Below are 22,236 nucleotides of genomic sequence, written 5' to 3'. Positions count from 1 at the left end.
CAGCCTGGCTTTCTCTCTCCCTCTCCCTTTCTGGCGCGGCTCTCCCTCCCTCCCTCTGGCTTCTGCTCTTTCTTACTCCTTCTCTCAGCTGCTTAACTACAGCTCCCACTGGAACTTACACAATCAAAAACAGTTCTCCTCTCCAGCAGCCTCCAGAAGCGCATCACCTGGAGCAGCAACTCGCTCCAGCGCCGGCCCCGGAACTGCGAGGTAGCTGAGGGCGGGGTGGGTACCCACCTCCAGCCCGGTGGCAGCGAGAGCATCTCCCTGGAGACTTGTCGTATCCCGCCGTCCGTCCCCCGGAGTCCTGCAGCGGTGATGCTTATGTTTCGGAGCAATGATGGAAAGAGAAAAGCCACTGCTGGTGGCAAATGAAAGTGGGGAGAGGTTGCTGCAGTAGCTGGTGCTGCAGAATGTGCGAGTGAAGAACTGAGCCCGGCTGGATTCTCCATCCCGCTCCTTTTTCATTCACTGTTTGCAGGAGGGAAACCGGGGAAACAGATGCCCTAACCAAGCGGGTGCCACCCTGGATCTATAACTGTGAACTCCTCACTGTGGAAAATGGTAAACAAAGACATGAATGGATTCCCAGTCAAGAAATGCTCAGCCTTTCAATTTTTTAAGAAGCGGGTAAGGACAGGTTGTGTTTGTTTCTTTTGTTTTCTGTGCTTCTCTTAAATGCTTTTGAATGCTCGACTGGGGTAAGACTAAGGTTTTGTTGCTCAGCCCTTCATGGAAGCCTTGCTTGTGGTAGCAGTGGTCAAGGTGAAAACAGTCCTTGCCTTGATTCAAATTTGTCCGGGTGGGGTGAAGTGGAGGGGGCTAGCAAGAGTTGCAATGGGAGGAGGGGGTTGGGCTGAGATGCCTTAAAAAGGGTTTGAGCTGGGAAAGGGGGTTTCTCAATCAAAGCCAAGACAAAGATTACAAGGTAGTTTCAAAGAGAAGTGATATGTACAGTTATGGCTAGTAATTTAGTCAGGGCTGACTGAGTAGTGTTTCTCTCTCTCTCTCTCTCTCTCTCTCTCTCTCTCTCTCCTATCTTTGAAGGGTTCAACTTTTCCACACCTTTCATTCACCGGTCTCCAGTGCTGCATTATCATCTTCGTTCGTCAGAAACAGCAGCTTTGGCTCTCCAAATCCATTCAGCCAATAATGTACTGTGCCTCTATCTATGATATAAATAGCAAAGGACTAGAGTGACCTTTTACAGAAATGATGGAATCCAGCATTTAAATCCTCTATTTCAAGTTGCCTCGATTTTGCTTAATGTATCCACCTTTCACCTTTTTTAAAAAGACAGAACAGGGGTGGTCTGTACTTGAGTAATAATTCAGGGTTATGCTGCTGTATACATTTATTTGAATTCCTTGTTCTTCATGTTATTAATAATTTTACATGGGTAGTAAATGAACAAATGTCTTTGTGTATGTGTGCGTGTATGTTCCGCAGTAAACTCACTTCATTGTAATGGCCACACTGGTGGTCTGTAATGCTGAAAATTTATACACAGGTAGGGGGTAAGAAATGAATGATTGTTAGAAGAATTGATGACTGACATTCTTATGGAGAATGTTTCTTAAGCAATAGAAGCCTCCTCCAGCTCCAGCTGCCCCATCCTACTTAATGCCCTAGGGCAATTCTAGCAAAAGGGTTCTCTCCATTCATTCTTCCTTGCCTTCATTCAGGTCCTTTCTGTGCCACGCCTGTGCCTAAGAAATGCAGTCCTTCAGTTAACTTCCCAGCACAACATAATGAATTATAGGCTGGGCTGGACTATCTCCCTGCACCAAATGGGCAAGCTGGGAAACCAGGCCTGGAGGTTTGGCAGCCTCTTAGGCCCAGCCACAAGGGCAACAGGGGCTCCCATGCACCTTGACTGAGTGCCTCATCAGTTAAGAAAAATCTCCCCTAAAGTCCATGGGCCAAACCACATGCGTATAAACCAAAAGGAAACCAACTCATGGGGCTAGAGTGCCAGGTGAGGTATCTAACTAGTGGAGGACTGCAAAGCTGAATGAAGTATGTCAGTGCAACTTCCCAGAACTCCCCAAATGCCATTTAGGTTTCCAAAATATTTCTTTCCAAGTGAAGGGCCTTTTGTGCAGATTAATTTCCAAAAACAAGTAGATATTTGGTTAGTAGAAAATATCAGGGCCCCTTTATATAGTAAACTCTCTACTTCCTTTGGATATATTAAATTTTGTTGTTCTTTGTGAGAGGAAGTCTCCACTATGCTGCCCAGGCTGGTCTGGAACTCCTAGGCTCAAGCCTGCCAAGTAACTGGGACTACAGAGGCACAATACCATGTCTAGTTTAGTTATTCCATTGTGTTGGGGGTATTTATTTACTTATTTATATATGTTTTTTTCCTTTTTGCAGTGCTTAAGATCCAACCTTTGGCTATGTCTCCTTATCTACACTCCCAGCCCTGGGGGTATTTTAGAATTCTTTCAGTCAGGTATCCGGAAATGACAATGTAGCTGGGCTTAGACTTTTTAAAAAGTTATCTCTTATTATTTTCTTTGACATAGAAATGGACTACTGGAAATACTAACTTGCCATCTGATTTCATTTTGCTTAAAAGCATAATTTACCAATATACTTTAGTTAGTACTCTGGCAGACCTTGAATTTTGCAAAGAACATTGATAGTAATGTCTTATTTGAGCACTTGCACAAAGAAAGAAGTTTGCACCAAGATAACCAGCAGGCAACTCCACCTGCCTACTAGTCTGGATCTATTAGTTGCTAGAGATAGGATCAGAAGTCCCTCCTTATTCTCCCCTGTCCTTGCTCTTCCAGGAAAGCTAAGTAGAATATGACTTAGTCAGGTCATTGACAGCCCCAGGAGTAAATTCCTTGATCCTTGTCTACCTTGCTTTAGTCCATGTTTGGTTTATTTTTGCATTTAAGTGTTCCTTGCAGTTTGTACCATGATTTTGTTGCTTTCGTTTTGTTGTTGTTTTAGTTTGCTTTTGTTTTTTAACTATCCACCAACAAAAATGCAAACAAATGTGTAAAGTATTAAAACAATACTAAAGTGTATTTCACCTCCTCCACAATTTTCCTCCCTTGCCAGAGGTAACTGTTAACATACTCATATTGCTACTTTCCGGGCCTTTTTATGGATATTACATACACATTTATATACTATAATGCCTTTGTTTTCAGCCAAGAATTATCCATTTTCCTATGTTCTATTGTTAAAGCTCCACACATTTCTGCATATTTTATTTTTAACCTAGCTAGACAGTCTTACAAAATGAACCTTTGTCCAGTGCCCACGTTGAATCATGAATAGATCTTGGTTTTTGAGGGCTCACTAGCAAGACTGAGGATTAGACCCAAATTTTGGTTGTTAATGCCTAGGCCTAAGACATTTGAAAAGGAAACAGAGAAGCTACAAAAAAGAATAGTTGGCCTGCACTGTGACTATCCACCATCACTGCTTATTTGTGCTGACTGATTCAGATACTAATGCATTATCTCATTAATCCTCATAGTAACCCTATGCATGAGGTAGGAAGAATTACATGTGAAAAGTGCAGCTTAGAGAGATTAAACAACTGGCCCAAGGTCACATACCTGAAAAGTAGCAGAGCTAAAATTTAAATTGTTTGACCCAAAGGAAAGTCTGGTGTTCCAGATGTGTTCATTTCAAACCACACGTCTCTCCTCTTTCTCTCTGCCCCTCCTCTCTCTCTCTCTCTCTCTCTCTCTCTCTTTTTTTTTTTTTTTTCCCTGAAGCCACTACCAATGTTTAAAAGCTATTAAGACAGCCAGGGCTCAGCAAACAAACCTCTCATGGCTCCTGTGTAGCCCTCAGCAGTGACAGTGACCAGAGGCAGCTGGGGGTAGGGGCAGGTAGACTTTGGAAACCTTATCTGAATAAAAGCTGTTCTGATGCTACTCTCACAAAATCCTCCAGACTTAATGTTTTTTCACCCTCGAGTTCTAAATACTGGACTAAATCAGCTTAATTTCATTTAGCTGAGAATTGCTAAGCTAAACTAGATAAGAATCCTACTTTTATTCTCTACGTGTTAATGATAAATTAACACTAAATGTGTATGGGTTATGTTTTATTCTTTGAGTCTCCAAAAATTCATTTAAGATGAGTGGGCAAATGTCCTTATCAGTTTTCTTCTGACAATCCCGGAGCTTTAAAAAGTATCAATCCTGCTAAAAGTAATCCATTTTCATGGATTTAAAGAGTTGGTCATGGCTCAGATTCTTACATAATGACTCCAAAAACACAGGAAAATGACATCATCTTGAACTTGATAATTCTTTTTGGAAATACACTAGGTGTGTGTATAGTCAGGTTACATTACCTTTATCAAATTTCAAAGAAATTTGAAAGGTTACATTACCTTTATCAAATTTCAAAGAATATCTAGCCATATTGAATTTGAGATTTGGAATGAACTTCAAAAATCCCCTCATTGACCTCCCTGTTTAAAGATATGAAAACCTAGTGCCTGCCAGGCACGGTAGTCCATGCCTATAATCCCAGCAACTCTGGAGGCTGAGTTTAAGGCCAGCCTCTGCAACTTAGTGAGACCCTGTGTCCAAATTAAAAATGGAAAGTATCTAGGGATACAGCTCCGTGGCAGAGCACCCCAGGGTTCAATCCTCAGTACCAAAAAGAGAAAAGAAAACCTAGTACCTGAAAAACAAATTGCCTGCTGGAATTTGAATAGGGCTAAGCTGAGCTTCATGTTTAGGGCTTCCCGGCACATCTAGAAGCCTCTTCATTGTGCCATCAAACGAGTGAAGAATTTCACATCTCATTCATTTTCAATGAATAGGGTTAGGACAAAAATGCAATATTTTTTTCGTGGGATGAACTGCCTAGAGACTACCAACTTTGACAAGACACTTGCCTTGACTCAGTATTTCATGACTATGCACATTTAAACAATTCCTTGTATTGTTCTTTCATAGCAATAGATTTTTTAATCACAGTCACTATGTGGCACTGATCTTGTGGGGCACTAAGAGCTCTAAGTACACTACGTATTTAAATTCTCACATACAAAAAGCCAAAAGTAGGTACTATTATGATCTCAATTTCACAGATGAAAAAAGTATGGTAGGGTTAAGGAGCCAGCCCTAAGTCACATAGCTGGTGAGGGCAGGATCAGGGTTTGGATCCAAGCTCTGCGTCCTTCCTTGACCACTATACATCTGGTCTCTGGTAACATTAAACAATCCAGGGTGTGGATCAGAGAAGTGGAAAGGTGTGACTATGTGGCTTCCTCCTTTCTTTAACAATGATAGAGAAAAGGAAACAAAGGGTTTCAGTCCGTTAGGGTGTTTATTCTCACAGAGCTGAGATTGAAATTCAGCCCCTCTGCAGTATTCTTTACCACTGTTCCACAAACACCATCCTTTTACATTTTATTTCCCTTTACTATTCTATTAAGTCTGCTTAAATCATCTGAATTGAAAAATAAAGGTCCTTTTCTTATGGGAAACCTCAATGTCTTCTGAAGAGGGTATTTATTGATCACTTACTAAGCTCAGGCACTGTCAGGCACTGTCCTAAGCCCTCTGCTTATGTGATCCTCACAATCACCCCCCTAAGACTCATTTCCTCACTAAGGAAATGAGAGTCAGAGAGGATAAGTAACTTATTGAATGTCACAGACCTGAGAAAAACTGTAGCCGAATTTAAACTCAGGCAGTCAGCTTTAACTCCACCAGTCTTAACATGTATGTCATTGGAATACACTACTGTGACACCAATATTGTCCCAGGCTGGCTGTCCTCACTGGACAATGTATTTATGTCCACTGTCCAGAGACAATTCCCCTTCCCACCACACCGGCCTCCCATAGCTATGGAGAGGAGGTATGTTTTCTAAGTGACTTCCAAGTGCAGCAGGAATACTTTGTAACAAATCTGAAGTCTTAGATTTCTACAAAATGCATTTGGTCATACTTCCTGGAAACATGGTACAGACCCCAGTAACTTCCACCATGCTTTCTTCAAAAGTAGCTAACATCGGAGTTTTTTCCTAGACCTTTCTGGCATGCTCCCCCAGCACAGCACGGAGCCCACCTGCCCTGCACTATTTATTAGTCTGCAGCTCTCTGGGGTGGGAAGGTCCCTAGGAACGGAGAACTGGCTACCTACTGCACCATGCCTCCCTACTTGTCAAAGTGTGTTTGTTAAATGAAAGGATTCATAAGTTGAAGAGTGAATCTTTGTATTAACTTGTCCCTAAGGCTTCTCCTTCTCCTTACTTTCTTTGAACAGGTTAGTGGCTTAGGAACCTAATAAATTCTAGTTCTGTGCTTCCATATAAATGAAGACTAAAAAGTAATTTAAATCTGTCAGGGACAAGTTTTCACTACCCCTTAGCAACTGGCAGGTATTTTAAGGAATTTGACCTCGGTTTGTTTGCTTATCCAGTGTCTATATCACAACTTATGCACATTGTTTCTCCTGTCAGTCCAAACAAGACAGACATAGTGATTCACTAATGTCTGTCTATCTGTCTGTCTGTCTCTCTCTCTCTCTTCCTGTACTAGGGATTTAACCCAGAGGGGTTTTACCACTGAGCTACTTCAGCCCTTTTTATTTTGAAACCTGGTCTGCTTAGGGCCTAAGTTGCTTTCCTAGAACTTGCGATCCTCCTGCCTCCGTCTCCCGAGTTGCTGAGATTGTGGGTGTGTGCCACCACCCCAGCTGTCCCTTCTAATTTTACATTAATATAAATTACTGACTTCAGTATTACATGGTATCTCCATTATGTATTCTTCCACCTAGAATTCTGAAAAGTTCTTTCAATTTTTGGTTTTTATGGGTTTTGTGTGTGTGAGTGTGTATGTCATTTTGTTTTTTAAGGATTTTTTATTGCTATTTTTGTTTTTGATTTTTGACACTGGTGATTAAACCCAAGGGTGTTTAACTATGAACTACATGCTCAGACCTTTTATAGACAGCATCTCACAATGTTGCTTAGAACCTCATTAAGTTGCTAAGGTTAGCCCCAAACTTGTTATCCTCCTGTCTCAGCCTCCTGAGTCACTGGGATTATAGACATGTGCCACCAGGCTTGTTTATTTGATGTTGAAGACTGAACCCAGCGCTCTTGTTACAGAAAATTCAGTCTTGTCCCCCTGCCAATCCAATAATGAGTACATGATATTGAGGGAAAAAAAAGAGTTTTGTTGCTTTGCTAGCAAAGGAGAAACATGGGGGACCCCTGTCCTAGAGGCTATGATTCAGCCCTCCAGAGAGAACAGTTTTTTTAAAAAATTATTCAAAGAAATCATATTTAGTAAGGAGAGATTAGGTAGAAGAAGACCAGGGAGGAGAAGATTAGGGAGGGAAAAAAACAGGTCAGTTTTAAAGCAGCAAGGGATATATATTCAAAGCATAAAGTGGACACTGTTACATCTTGACATATTAAGCATGTCCTCCACCACTGAGCTGCACCTCCTGCCTATTTTTCTTCGTGATTCAATGTGGTCTTAGGGACGATGGAGTGTAAAGAAGAGATTGAGCTCAAGATGGTTTTTCCACATTGACTGCAAAGCTTGGAGGCTTTGGACTGGAGCAAGGGTGAGCTCTGTTGACTGGGTCTGACTATTTTGGGGAATGAGCCTCCAGGACTTCAGAATGTAGATGATGAGTGGTTTCCATGAAATGGCTATTTTGTCTCCTTAGCATCTCTCAGCAAAGTCCTGTGGTAGGCTCTTTCTCTGCTCAGAGTTCCTTGACACTGTTCCACTTTTAAAGAACAGATGCTAAATTGTGAGTGCCATATCCAACACTGAGGGGAGAGAGATTTGGAGCTCACTAGTACTTTATGATCTGTAATCACCAGGTCAAGCAGAGTTATGTAGGGGGAGGCTCCATAGATGAGCTTGTCCCCAGTTGGATATTTCTGTTTATGAAAGCACAAGGGGAAGAATTGTAAAGGGCATCAGATCAATAGAAAAGTTTAATTAGTAATTTAGGGCAAGCTTAAGAGAGTTCATTAGACGAAATATTGTGGGAGCATATTTTTATTTTTATTTGTTTGGAAGCATATTTTTAGTGTGATGTTTTAAAAACACATGCCAGCTAATTGTTTTAGACATAAGTCCAATGTTAGATGGTAAATATCAACATGCCTAATATGAGTAGAGAAGGCTTCTAACCTTCAGGTTGGATCCTGGCTCCTTCCTCCTAACAAAAGCCGGAGCTTCTGGCTTGTCAACTCTCTGAGTGTGGAACTGTTGAATACTCATCAATGTGAGGATGAAGACTTGTTCCACACCAGGAATGAAGAAAGTGCAGATGGCAGTTTCCTTAAAGTGCTTTCACTGAAAAAATATGCATGACATCTCTAGAGATCTACCTCCTTCCGACTGGAAATGCAAACTGTTCTGGACCTTAACCCCAGAGCATCCTTCTAGTTCAGAAATAAGAACAGGTGCAGTGACCTACCTTGGTGCTTCGCTGAGCCTTGTTCTTGGTCTCAGAGGAGGCTAACCCAGCAAGGGGCCAGGTTCTCTGGCAGACTGCACATATATGCTGGCAAATTTATAAAAGATCATTTGTGGAAGAAGGAGGAGAAGGAGGGACAGTGGGAGGAGGAGGAGGCAAGGACAAGCAAACAGTAAGGCAAGTCTTCGTGCTGTTTTGGTATCCTCCTGCAGCTGCTCCAGCCTTTGGAGAAGGGACTACTATTACAGTTTGTTTACTCTCACACCTATTTCTCCTCAACATTCTGAAATGACTTCATAAATGTTTACAAGAGGAATGAAAATCAAAGATGTAACTAGAACAGGAGGAGAATCTTCACTTAGTGTAAGCTGCCAAAATAGTATTCTAAGTGCTTTCTAGAGTCTGCAGTGACATTTTTCTGGGAAGAGTCCATGTAGCTACTTCTGTCGCACTGGGGGTCACCTTGGCCTCTTTTTCCTTCCTAGGTCAGGGCATTCACCCAAAACACCATTTGCTTGGGGAAATGACTAGTCATGTGGTATCCCTCTTCCTCCTCCCCCTCTCCCTCTTGCTCCTCCTCCTCCTCTTCCTCACCCCCCACCTCCCTCCCGTCATCTCTAGAGGATAAGCTTATAACAAAGCAAAAAGACAAAAATTAAGTGAATTCCCCTAGACTCATGCCATATAGAACAAAGAATTCATGTCCTAACCCAGTGGCTGCAGGAGCATCTCGCTATCCCCAAGTCTGTTGCAGTGAGGTCAGCCAGTATGCAAGACCTGGATAGCTCAAAGATTTTGGTTTCTAGAAATAGCAAGATAAAAAGGATTCCCTGAATCGTTAAAACATTTAGAATCAAGTCCTTGTAGGACCAAAATTTTAAAATGTTAAGGAGGGACAAGAAATAAAAGTTAAGGATTTGAGAATTAGAAATAAGTGTTTGTTTGTTTGTTTAAATGTTTAAAAAAACATTTATTATCTGTGGATATATTTTTTTCTCACAGGTAAAAAATTTCAGATTAAATTTTCTGAAAGTCAACTAATTTCCTTAGAATGCTGAGTCTTTCTGGGCTAGTGCATATTTGGATTATAATATAGAAAAAATATGAAAAAAAGTGAATATATAACTTCTAAGGTGGTTTAAAAGATTAGGGTGAAAGAGGATGTACTAGGTATTAAAATGGAGCAAACTATGTCACATGCACTTATATCAAAATGAACCCCACTTCTGTGTATAACTATAATGAATTATAAAACAACTGTAAAAACGATTAGAATGAAGTTAAAAAAATACTGGAGAGGTAATACAAACCCTCCCATCTTTTTTTTTTTTTAGCAATGGAGAGTAAGCCCACATGTGCTTTATGACTGAATTAAATCCACAATCCTTTTCATTTCTTATTTTGAGGCAGAGTCTTGCACTTTGTTATTACTGAGGCTGTCCTCAAGCTTGTGATTCTCCTGCCTCAGTGTCTTGAGTTTCTGGAATTATAGGTGTGTGCGTGTCACCTGGCAAAGATAATACAAAATTAAAGACATTCAAAAGAACTCTCTCGTGAGGCTCACTTGGCTTCTCTGAAATCTGGAGACTGGAGACTCAAGACTGGAGACTCAAGGCAGGACCATATCTGTCTCACACAGAACTTTGTCTTTATACCTAGTACATAGCAGACCCACAATAGATGTTTGATGACTTAAAGACAACTTAGTCAAGGAGTTTGAAGATGAGGTATTACATGCAATTGTAATATCATGACTTAGGTTAATAAGCAGTATTCATGAAGAGAAGCAAGAATTTAAAGAAAATCATGGAGGGAATTTTTATTGCTTCAATCAGTGCTGTTTGACATTCCAACTAAAAAAAGCAAAGAAGCAGTAGCTAATCCTTTAATGAATTAATGTACTCAAAAGCAGGTAATGAAATTATACTTTGGTTAGGCTTGATAGAAACTAGATTTGAGCATTAAACACTAAACTGGGCTCCATTTGATGAATAATTTTGCACTTTATGATATTAAATATAAATTATTATTATTATTACTACTGTTTGTTTAGGGGCATAAACCTAGGGTTTGTGCACACTAAGCATGCACTCTAACCACTGTGTTTCCCCTCCAGCAAGAAGTTTTGTAAATGCCCTTGAAACAAATTGGAGAACATAATTTGTAAATACCCATATCTTTTACATAAATTTTACTATGATTAATAAGGAAATACTAATAATGTACCAAAGAATGTTTAATGAAATTACAAACTTTATGAAATTAAGAGAGAGCAGGTGTGGTGGCACATGCATGCAATCCCAGTGACTTTGTAGACTGAGACAGGAGGATCACAAATTTGAGGCCAGCCTGGGCAACTCAGTGAGCCACTATCTCAAAGTTTAAAAATATTTTAAAAATACTAAAAATGCTAGGGATGTAGCTTAGTGGTAAAGAATCCCTGGGTTCAATTCCCAGTAATAACAACAACAACAACAACAACACATACACACACACACACATATACAGAGAGAGAGAGAGAGAGAGAGAGAGAGAGAAAAGAAAAGAAATTAAGAGATATTATCAAAGATATGATATTTAGGAAACTTATGGAGGTAAATTACAGAATTTCTAATGCATTTTTGGATAAGAAGTGACACATTTACAGAAAATATCTTTAATTTTAACAAGAAAATAGAGGTTGTATTAGTTTGTGAGGGGCTACTCTTTACAAAGTACCACACACTGGATGGATGAGTTAAACTACAAAATTTATTATCTCAAAATTATGGAGGCCAGAAATCTGAGATCAAGGTGTCAACAGGCCTGGTCCCCTCTAGGTGCTATGAGAGAGCATCTATTCCAAGCCTCCCTGCTTAGCTTATAGGTGATCATCTTCTCCTCATGTCTTCATACAGGGATTATATGTCTGCATATATCTGTCCAAATTTACCTTTTTTATAAGAAGATCAATCATATTGGATTACAGCCCCCCCCATAACCTCATTTTCACTTGAATACCTCTGTAAAAAATCCTGTCTCCAAGTGAAAATCTTGAGTGTCCCTCAAAGACTATGTATATATTGAAGGGTTGGTTTCCAGCCTGTGGCATGTTGGGAATCAGTGGAGCCTTTAAGAAGAACCTAGTGGAAGGAAATTAGGTCTTCGGGGGTGTGCCCTTGAAGGGGATGTTGGGACCCCAGCACCTTCCTGTCTCTCTTCTGCTCCCTGGTTGCTAAGATGTAAGGAGTTTCCTCTGCCACATTGCTTCTGCCATGATACCCTGCTTTGCCACAGTCTCAAAGACAACTGGGTCAAGTGATCATCCAACTGAGATTTCTGAAAGTATAAGCCAAAATAAACCTTTCCTCTATATACGTTGATTATCATGAGTATTTTTGTCTCAGTGACTTAAAGCCAGTTAACACAGCCACATTATGAGTGTTGGGGTTAGGACTTCAATATATAAGTTGGAGGAACAACTGCACCCGTAACAGAAGTATTCCCCTTACTGACCATTGAAGTCCTATTTTTATCTGAAATGAAGCATCTGCAGCAAGATAGACTCAAAGGTAGTTTTCTTTTAAAATTATTAGACTGTAGGAAGCATCAAATATTGCATACACACACACACACACACACACACACACACACACACTACAGAGCCTCAAGTGGAACAAAGAGGCAAGAAGATTTTTCTTGGGCAAGAAGATTTTTCTTTTAAAGTACTGAGGATTTAACCCAGGGGTACTTTACCACTGAGCTACATCTCCAGTCCTTTTTATTTTATTTTATTATTATTTTTTTTGAGACAGGATTTTGATAAATTGCTGAGGGTCTCAATAAATTGCTGATGCTGACCTCCAACTTGGAATTCTGCTTCCACCTCCCAAATTGCTAGGATTGTAAGCGTGAACCACCACACCCAGCTCAGGCAAGACAGTTTTACAAAAAAGGAGGATGGGTAATGAGGTAGAACTGAGTAATTGGCATGGGGAGAAGTGCTGCTAAATGTTATATAATAAAGTTTAGGAAATTAGATGGCTGATAGCATGCCTAATAACTTTTAAAAGCTCACAACTAAATAATAGCAATCGGTGAATGATTTTCTCCAAGAACACTGATGTAACAGTTTTCCCATTCAACCACTTGACCTCAAAGATTAACAACTAAGACCTGGCACTCCTCCTACATAGGGCCTTAGTTATGAGCTTTGGCAGAGCAACAGTATCTAATTTATTTGTCTGTTAATCAACTTTTACATAAAAAGGCCCAAATTTTCTCTACATTGTCACTAATAAGATGGCAAAGACATTGCTAGTAATTGGGCTTCCAGCACAAAATGAACATGTTGAATTAGTCTCTTGAGATTAACTCTTCAGAACTAATCTCAGACAGAATTTCAGATTGTGATTTTTTCATTCAATCCCTTGCCAGTTATCTCTTGCAGTGTATATTTTATTCTTTTCTAAAAATCAGAGAAATACTAATTCCTAATGTCTTCCTTCCTAAATTCATTGTTCATGCACACCTGTAATCTTGGTGACTCAGGAGGCTGAGGCAGGAGGATCACAAGTTCAAGGTCAGCCTCAGCAATTAAACAAAGCCCTAAGCAACTTAGACCTGTCTTGAAAAATAAAAATAAAAAGAGCCTGGGATAAGGCTTAGTTGAACACCCTTGAGTTCAATTCCTGGTACAAAAAAAAAAAAAAAAGGAAAGAAAGTCATTATTCTCACAACAAAAGATTTTGAATTATTTCAGAAGGATGGTTGAAATTCACCCCAATTTCCCTTAATATTCTCAACATCAACAATCAACATGAATTAAGAATATTTATGTGTCAGGCATTAAGGTTGGAAAGGAATATAAAAAAATGACATGTCTCCTTCACTCCCCCGGCCACACTCCTTTTTAGCAACTTGGATCTTCTCCCCCTTTATGTGTTCTTTATGGGCCTGTGTACCTTTTTATGGCACTTGCCAGTTTATAATTACATATTTGTATAGCTTTTTAATTAAATGTCCACCAGGGCTATGAGCTCTATGAGGGCAGGCACCTTCTTTCTCTTTTACTTACAAATACACATTAAGGACCTGGCTCCTGGAAGATTATCAATAAATACTTGTTGAAACAAAAAGATAAGCAATTATGAAAATTGAAATTTATGGCAGAGCTTTCGAGATTTAAGAAAACAGCTTTAAAAAAAAAGATATAAAATTCTATCTCCAAAGAAGAAATAAGAGTAAATCTAAAAAAAATAAAATAAAATAAAAACCCACATGGAAATAAAAAGTCCTTTGCATTTTATTCTGTTTAGTTTATCTTAAAATTCCATCATCTAAGACACATTTGTATTCTAAATAGCATGTCATTTGAAGGCATTGTCTCTTCTACCATTTACTGTTCCCTATGAAGGGGATCATGGAATAAATTATTCTCATAATGTAATTGTAGGTTAAAGATCTGTATTTTTTTTTTAAGGAATCGCTTTTAGCATGAGATAATCCCTTAGGCTTGCTCCAGTTGCCAGGAAACTCAAGCTAAATTTAAAGGTAAATTTCAGCGAACAAATTAGACAAGTCTTTAAAAATAACTTCCCAGTTGCTGAGTTTGATTTTAATCTTGTATTTTTATTTTAACTCTCCTGTTATGTTGTAAACTGCCTCCAATGTTTTTGGGAGTGGAGGAGAAAGCATGTAATATAAATAGAAAAGCAAAAAAACAATGATCAAGGGTTAGTTTCAAACATTACAAGTAGATAATCATCCTGGTAATGCATTCCTATGATGATAGCCATCACCTATGGAAGAAATTAAGTTCTAAAATCTGAAGGACCTCTCCAAACTAGGTTTCCTTCCTGAAGATACTTGCATCAGATGAAATTAATCACTGAGTCATAGATAACATTCAAGGGTAGATTTCTTATCTCACGTATTCAAGGTAAGCCATTTATTTGGACTCAAAGAACAGCTATAGGAATGTTTCCTAAGTGTCCCACCAAAATATAATGTAATTCCCCAAATTCTATTCAACCATATTAAGTTTACTGAATTGCATAGAATCTCATTAATAACCGATTATATGTAAGGCATAAGTATTTGGGTATTTCTTCTGAGGACATATAAGTGGTTTCTGATGAGATTCTACCGAATTTAATAAATTTTAAAAATTTAATAAGAAGTTTTGTTTTCTAATCTGCCTTGCCAAGTCAGGACTTGAAATCCATTTGAAATTCAAAATCATAATTCAAGTGACTCATCAACACTCTGAAATATCTTTAAAATCCTTTCATTGCTCCTGTTCACTAAAATATTTCTCATTAAAGGCTTGAAAACAGTATTGGGAAGCATTTCATCTGTTTTCTTTGACTTTTAAGATCAAGTTCTTTCATCTTCTTTTTGTCCTTGACTTCCCCTTTCTCACTGGCCTCCCTGAGGGCTACTCCTCTCATGAAAAGCTCACTTGCCATTTCTGTGGCACATGCCCCAGGTCATCCTCGACCTCTGGGTGGATTCTTGGTTTCCTTTGAGGCTCTTCCTACTACTGATAAAAGTGTGGCTCAGGCTCATCCTTTGGCTTATAGGCCTCCTCTCCATCTCTTTCTATCTTATTCTTCTTATCCCGTTTTCTATCTTTCTCACTTTCCCATGTACTCTCCAACCCCCACCTTCCCACTCCCTAATACACAAGTTCATTCATTCCTGTACTTTAAATATAATCCACTAACTTTCATAAGTTTATCAATTCTTGCAATGCCAGAATGTTTCTTCCCAGTTGCCTGCTTAATAGCCCCATTGAAATTTATCAAAAATATCTTGAACTAATCATTCTTCAAAACTGAACTCTTTGATTTTTGCTTCCTAACTATTTCTTTCTCAATTTTCCCAATTTCAGTAACTGCAACTCCCACTACTGCTTTGTTAGAGTCAGAAATCTGAAAAGTATTCCTCTCTCCTTTTCTTCCAATATTAATGCAATTCATCAACACATCCTGATGAGTTTTCCTCCAACACATAATATTTTTTAAATTCCTTTTTCAATATGTACAGGACCTACACCTCAGTGTAAGCTACTACCATGTTTTTTGTTTGTTTTTGCATTACTGGGGATCAAATCCAGGTACTTGTTCATGCTCAACAAGTGTTTCTACCACTGAGTTTCATCCCCAGGCCTTTTAATTTTTTTCTTTGAGGCAGGATCTTGCTAAATTGCTGAGGCTGGCCTCAATACAATCCTCATGCCTCAGCCTCCCCAGAGGCGGGGATTACAGGCATGCAACACCTGACAATGCTACCAACTTTTACCTGGTCTTTACTCCTCGCTCCCCTTATCTTCTTTCCCTGCCCTTCCTTTGTTTAGCCTTCTCATGAAGAATTCACTGCACTTTAGACAAATTAACAACTTTGCAATGGTAGGAGATTTCCCTGAAGAAGCATGGCATAGGCAAGGCAAGACCTTGCCTAGAGCCTCATTTACATAGAGAAGCTGCAGACAAGACATCACAAGCCAGCTTCCTGCTTCATGGTGATAAAACCTCTTATTCTTTCAGATGATTACTGTTGTTATTTCTATTGTGTCTTTCTTTTCATTTCATCTTTCTTTTACTTAGATCAATTCTATACAGTTTTCCAGAGCCAGCCATAATTCCATGTGATCCACGTTGCTTACCCAGCTACCATGGATTACACAGGTTGCTCTCTTTAAACTCCTCTTTGACTCTTAGTGAGCACTGATTTATAGTAATAACTGCCCTTTATTGATTGATTATGATATAGTAGCATACGTAGCATTCCCAGAGCACTTAATTTACAAAGTCTTTAATGATCGTCTCTCCCTCATTACTCACAACTCAGGAACACAGGTGTCCTTAGCCTTGCCTTACAAACAAGGCTATGGAGCACCAGAGGGCATGAATAATTGCCCCCACAGTCACACAGATCAGAAGACCCAGACCAACTGATGACACTGGAGATTCTCTTCCCGACTTCTCCATCAACTGTTGTGGTTTTTCATTGGGCATTCTATGCTGACCATCTACTACTGTAGAAACTTGAGAAAATGGAAATGAACTTCTTTGTTCTCATGTTGCCACTGTCAGTCTTCAGTGTATTAGTAGAAGGGAACCCAGTGTTGTCAGTTCTCCCTTCTGGGCAGCTTTTGTTCACACTCTCATTTCCTCACTGACAGTCTGCACTGTCATTTCCTGGGCTCAGGCCACCTTGATCTTTCTGAGGGAAAGAACACCACATCCTAACTGACCTCCTGCTGTCAGTTGTGCCCCAGGGAATCCTCTGAACTGCTGTCTAGGAGGGACTTCTAAAACTCAAATTAGAGCATGATTAAAACCTTTCAATTAGTGCCAGGGTTGGTAGTGCACACCTCACCTGTAATCCCAGCTATTCAAGAGGCTGAGGCAGGAGGATTGCAACTTTGAGGCCAGCCCCAGCAACTCAGAAAAACCCTTAGAAAGACCCTTCCCAAATAAAAAATAAAAAAGGGCTGTGGATATACTTTAGTGGTAAGCACTTGCCTAGTCTGTGACAGGTCCTGGGATCAATCCCCAGGACCAAGAAAAAGAAATTCAGTGGTTCATCTTGGCTCTCAAAGTCCTACTTCCTTAGCACTGCAGAGAGATATCTAAGATGCACCCTGGCTTAATTCTCTGCCCTTCACCCTTTTTGTTCTTCTCCTTCCTCACCTCATGAACTCCATTCTATATTCTGTATGCTGAATAGCTTATTCTTTTCCACCCACCCAGTGGCTCTTAACCCAGGGTCCAAGGACCCCTTGAGGACAAGGGACTGACTATGGGTGGAATTCAAAACTTGCATGGAAAAGATGCATTTGTTTTCATTAACCTTTCACTGAAATCTACTGCCCTCTCCAATTATAATATAACCAATAAACCACAGTACTATTAGCAGGACCTGCAATTTTGTTACTGAAGTACTTTCATGTTACATGACAGCTACTGAAAATGCCACATATATCATTTATGCTCATGGTTACTGGGAAGTTTACAATAGTTATTAGTCCTCTGAATCCTGTTATCTAATAACATCAATAAAGAATCTCATAATACTAAGTTGGTTTTTTGTTTGCTTGTGTTACTGAAGATTAAATTCAGGGTCTCATGCATGCTAGGCAAGTGGTATACCACTGAGCTACATCCCCTTTTAATTCTATGTTGAGACAGGGTCTTGTTAAGTTGTCCAGACTGCTTTTGAAGTTACAAACCTCCTGCCCTAGCTTTCCTAGTAGATGGGATTGCAGATGTGCACCATCATGCCCAGTGAACTAAGAGGTTTTTAAAAAATATTATATTAACTATAGTTTGATATAATTGATGGCCTTTGTAATCCTATTTTACTTTATACATTAAAAACATATGCTAGGAAGGGACCCATAGTTTCACCAGATTGTCAGAGAGCTCAAGAAAAGTCAAATATCCTTTCCTTAACCGTGTTCTTCTGACCTTCTGCTATACACCCTGGATCTAGGCAACACCCATTCCTCCCTCAGGGATTGGTTTAAAGGTGTGTCCTTGGAAGTCCTGTTCCCTGACCCTCAAAGATAGGAAGCCCCCTCTGTCTCTTTAGCAGTGACCTTTCCCTACTCTGGCTCAGATTTCACTGTGGTACAATGACCTTTCCATGTTGACTCTAACACAGATACAGGTCCTTAAGGCCAGCTCTGTGGCCATATTCCAGTAATCACACATAGCTAGTGCTTAGGAATCCTCTGTTCAGTGTTGGCTCATCTAGCCCATTGTAACATTGTGCTGCATCCTGAACCGTTCATTCATTCATTCATTCATACAAACATTTATTGAGTATCTATTATGTCCCAGGGACTTTTCCAGGCACTGGGAATAGAGCAGAGAACAATACACGTAAAAACATCTGCCCTGCATGCTCACATTCTTAAAAAATAAGTCAATAAACAAAACTATAAAACATTCTGGTGAGAAAAGAACAAATATTCTACATTTCCACTCACAGGAGGTACTTAGAGCAGCTCAATTCACAGATAGAAAGTTAGAATAGTCATGGCCTGGGCCTGGTGGTGGGAGCTGGGAGAATGGGGTGGAGGAGTGCTGTTTAATGACTATGAGCTTTTCAGTTTGGGAAGGTTGAAACTAGAGATGGGTGGTGGTGATGCTGAATGTACTTAATGGCCACTGAATTCATGTTTAACAATGATAAAATTGGTAAGTTTTGTGTTATGTATATTTCATTGCAGTAAAAAATTAAAGTACAGTATATTAGGTGGAGAATGTGCTGGAGATCAATAAGGATTGGAAGAGGAGGCAGAGAGAATTGGGAGGTCTGAGGCCAGGACACACCTCAGTGCTGCAAGGTGTCTCCCTTGCGGCTTTTGCTGGGAATCTGCACTATTTGCACAACCCTGTGTTCTGAAGATCCAGCAGGACTTGGATCTTTCCTGGAGTGGTCAGTGGAGTAAAAGGGGCAGTTGTTACTGTGTTGCCAAATCCCTCTGAACAGGGTGTCTTTCTTTCCCCAGCTCCTCCTGGATACACAGGAGTGAGATCCTCAAGTGGAGTATTGGGGTCGCAAACTGTTAACACGAGCCCGTTGTTCATCTTCTCACAACCACATTTTAATTTAAGCATTTTTCTGTCATGCATCATTAAGGAATTATGAGGCTATTTGAGGCGGTAAAAGCAACTAGTTTTTGAAAATCAGATAATTATATCTGATTAATATCTTCCGCATCTCTCTAAATCATTTTAATTGCCGTGCCTCCTCGAGTTTGGCTTTATAGTGTTTACATTTTTTTTTAACTCATAAAATATAATCTATGTGGATTCCTGAGTCTAATTGTCATCTCTTACAAGTGATCTGGCTTCTGTTCTTTTTGACATTTAAGTAGAAGTATCCCCCCCCCCACACACACACACACACACTGTGGACAAAGTTGAAAGAAGAGGCATTTCATAAACGGGGTCTGGAAGGACTCCTATTGCCNCCCCCACACCCGCCCCAGTACTGGGGATTGAACCCAGGGCTGTTTTACCACTGAGCTGCATCCCCAGCCCTTTTAATTTTTTTTATTTTGAGATAGGATTTGGCCAAATGTCCCAGGCTGGCCTCAAACTCGCAATAATCCTTCCTCAGCCTCCTGAATCACTGGGAGTACAGGTGTATATATGGCTTAAGTAGAAGTTTTTATTGAAGTAAATATTACCAAATTGTTGCTGAACGCACAATCCTCGTCCCTGATGCCAATCTAATAACGAGGACACAGTTTTGAGAAAAAGGAATAGAAGGTTTATTGCTTTGTTAGCAAAGGAGAAACACAGAGGACTCCTGTCCCAAAGACTGTGATTCTGCAGATCAGCAGGAACAGGAGGCATTTGTAGAGGGAACTCAAAGGCTATGTTCCACAGTGTTCTTTGTTGGAGTTGTCATTCACTTGTTAATTTGGGAGATAGTCATTTCTGAGATTTTCTTGTGCCATCCCCAAAGCCTGGATTACTTGGTTCTTCCTCTGGTGGGTGTGTGCTCAAGAATAGATAACTCTGCCTTTTTAAAATGGGGAAGAAAGGTAATCCTGTTTCCCCTGAGATTAGAGAGGAGGAGAGATTAGAGAGGACCAAGGAGAAAGGAAGAGGAAGAAACCTGTCCCTTTTAAAAATGAGTTGCAGTGGCAGAGCAGCAAGGATTATAAACAAAACATAAAGTGGGCCATTGTTACCAAATCTTGAGGTTTCAGAGTTTGATATCAATGTTTAAACTACACAATGTCAAAACAACTATTTCTAAAGTGAAATTTATGTCCATTCAAGGCCGTTTCGTCCTTATGACGTCAACCATACTGTATAGTTGTTTTGTTTGTTTTGTGTTTTTCTTATCTGGCCAATAAATAATCACTGATCTTCCAGGTGTCTTGTTTGCCTCTAAGGTTTCACCACTAGGGACAAGGTGACCAGCAAAACCTCATGGAATGTTAAGTCTAATACCTTCTGCAACGTTATCTTAATTATAGCTATTTGAGATATTTTTAATTAAAAATTTTTTATTGGTACTAGAAATTGAACCCAAGGATGCTTTATATCCACACTACATACTCAGCCTCTTTTATTTTGAAACAGGATCTATCCAAACTGCTGAGGGTTCTGCTAAACTGTCCAGGCTGGCCTTGAATTTGCAATCCTCCTGCCTCAGCCTCCAGAGTTGTTAGGATTCCAGGTGCAAGCCACCATGCCCGGCAAGATTTTTTAAATTTTTTTCTAATATAATAGTTAGACTTGTGCAACTTTTTAGAAACTGCCATCTAGATCCTAAAGTACAGATTGCCAGAGCTTAATTCTTCCAAAATTAAAAACATTCTCTCCCTCTCCTCAACTTCTTCTGAGGTGCCTGAAGACAGTTAGACATGGAATTTAACTGAATACACCCAGAAACAAGTGGGTTATCCAATTATGAAGCTGAAATATGACTTTCTTTCTAAAATGTGTAGCTGAAACTCTACAGTGAAAATAATAGTTGGGGGAGAGGGACAGTTTTCTCCCCAGGCCTTCAGAAGGCTAAGCATATGGAACATGTGGTGTGATATGACAAACATGGCAAGTCACGGCTGCTGACTCAGGCGGGTTTCTCTGTTTCCAAAACAAGGACTTTTATTACAGTATATGGAAACATACCAGGACAAGAGGATCCTTGTGGTTCTCACAGTATCTATGGGGAAAAAAAAAAAATGAGGTGAAGGTTTAAATTAAACTGACGGCCGAGGAGCCTTTGTAGTTACTATGTTAGTTCTGGTTGCTCTAGCTAAACTCACACTGATCACCATGAATGGGGTTTACAAGTGGCGCAATACCATGGGGTTTCCTGCTAATGGATGTTTCCTAGTGTTGACTTGGTCTGCTTTCATGATGAGACCAAGACCAGAGAAAATTATTAAGAGTGTAGAAAACAGCAGAGAGAACAAAATTATTAGGATGCCAAGCATTTCTAATATGGGAAAGAAGTTATTTAGGACTTTTTAATACCACATCTATAGTTTTATGGGTTATTTTGTTATGGCTGGCTTCTGGTTTAGCAAGTCGCCTTAGGGTTCATTGAGACTTTCCCTGTGGGTGACTCCTTTTTGTATAAGAGATCTTTGAAGATAAACAGACATATTTCTCATCACAAAATGACTGGGGACACCTGTCCTTGCCACCTGAGCATGTCACTCTACCTGATCCGCTCATCAGCACAGCACAGCTGAGGCTTCACATGACTGGGGATCCTCACATTCCCCCAGTACCACCCAAAAATTTAAATAGCAGATATGAATTCATTTCAAGTGCCATCCCTTTCATGGAAAACATCTTCCTCTTCCTAAACCACATGAAACTTGTATTAGAATAATTTATGTCTTTATCTCTTCTACATACTAAACTTATAAGGTCCATGTGGCTTTGAAAAGATATGTATACACACATATAATTGTACTTATTTCTGGGCAGACTCAGAGGGGAAATTGAAATTAAGGGACATGATTTGGCTGATACCTTTAAACTGACCTTTTTGGCACCAACAGGCTCCTAAGGTCTGGGACACATTCAGATGAGTTCATCAGATTAGCAAACAGTCATTTTAGAAAGTACTAACAACTTAGCCCTGTGGGAAAGAAAAAAGAAATGGCCTCAGTTGTGGGGAAAGAAAGGATATCAGGACTGTAAAAATCCCTCTTTGATTTCAGGGTTGGGGAGACAGAGAGGGGGGAAAAATCAGGAAATGAGGCAAAGCTTGTTCAGTGGTTCTCAAAGTATAGTCCCCAGACCAACAGCATCAGCTTTGC

At 39.8% G+C, this 22,236-nt stretch overlaps 1 protein-coding gene across 1 annotated transcript in view; it reads left to right on the top strand.

The window, feature by feature from the left end:
* Positions 1–271: 271 nt before the first annotated feature.
* The window catches only part of Sgk1 (serum/glucocorticoid regulated kinase 1), a 105,364-nt gene continuing 83,399 nt past the window's right edge, over positions 272–22,236 (top strand). Inside the window, exon 1 of the mRNA XM_048798596.1 lies at positions 272–630. Coding sequence (XP_048654553.1) covers positions 562–630 — 69 coding nt within the window. The 5' untranslated portion in view covers positions 272–561. The remainder of the gene's footprint in view (positions 631–22,236) is intronic.

The sequence above is a fragment of the Marmota marmota genome, unplaced genomic scaffold (genome assembly GCF_001458135.2).
Source record: "Marmota marmota marmota unplaced genomic scaffold, marMar, whole genome shotgun sequence".
Classification (NCBI taxonomy): domain Eukaryota; kingdom Metazoa; phylum Chordata; class Mammalia; order Rodentia; family Sciuridae; genus Marmota; species Marmota marmota.
This window is presented reverse-complemented; position numbering and strand designations above follow the sequence as displayed.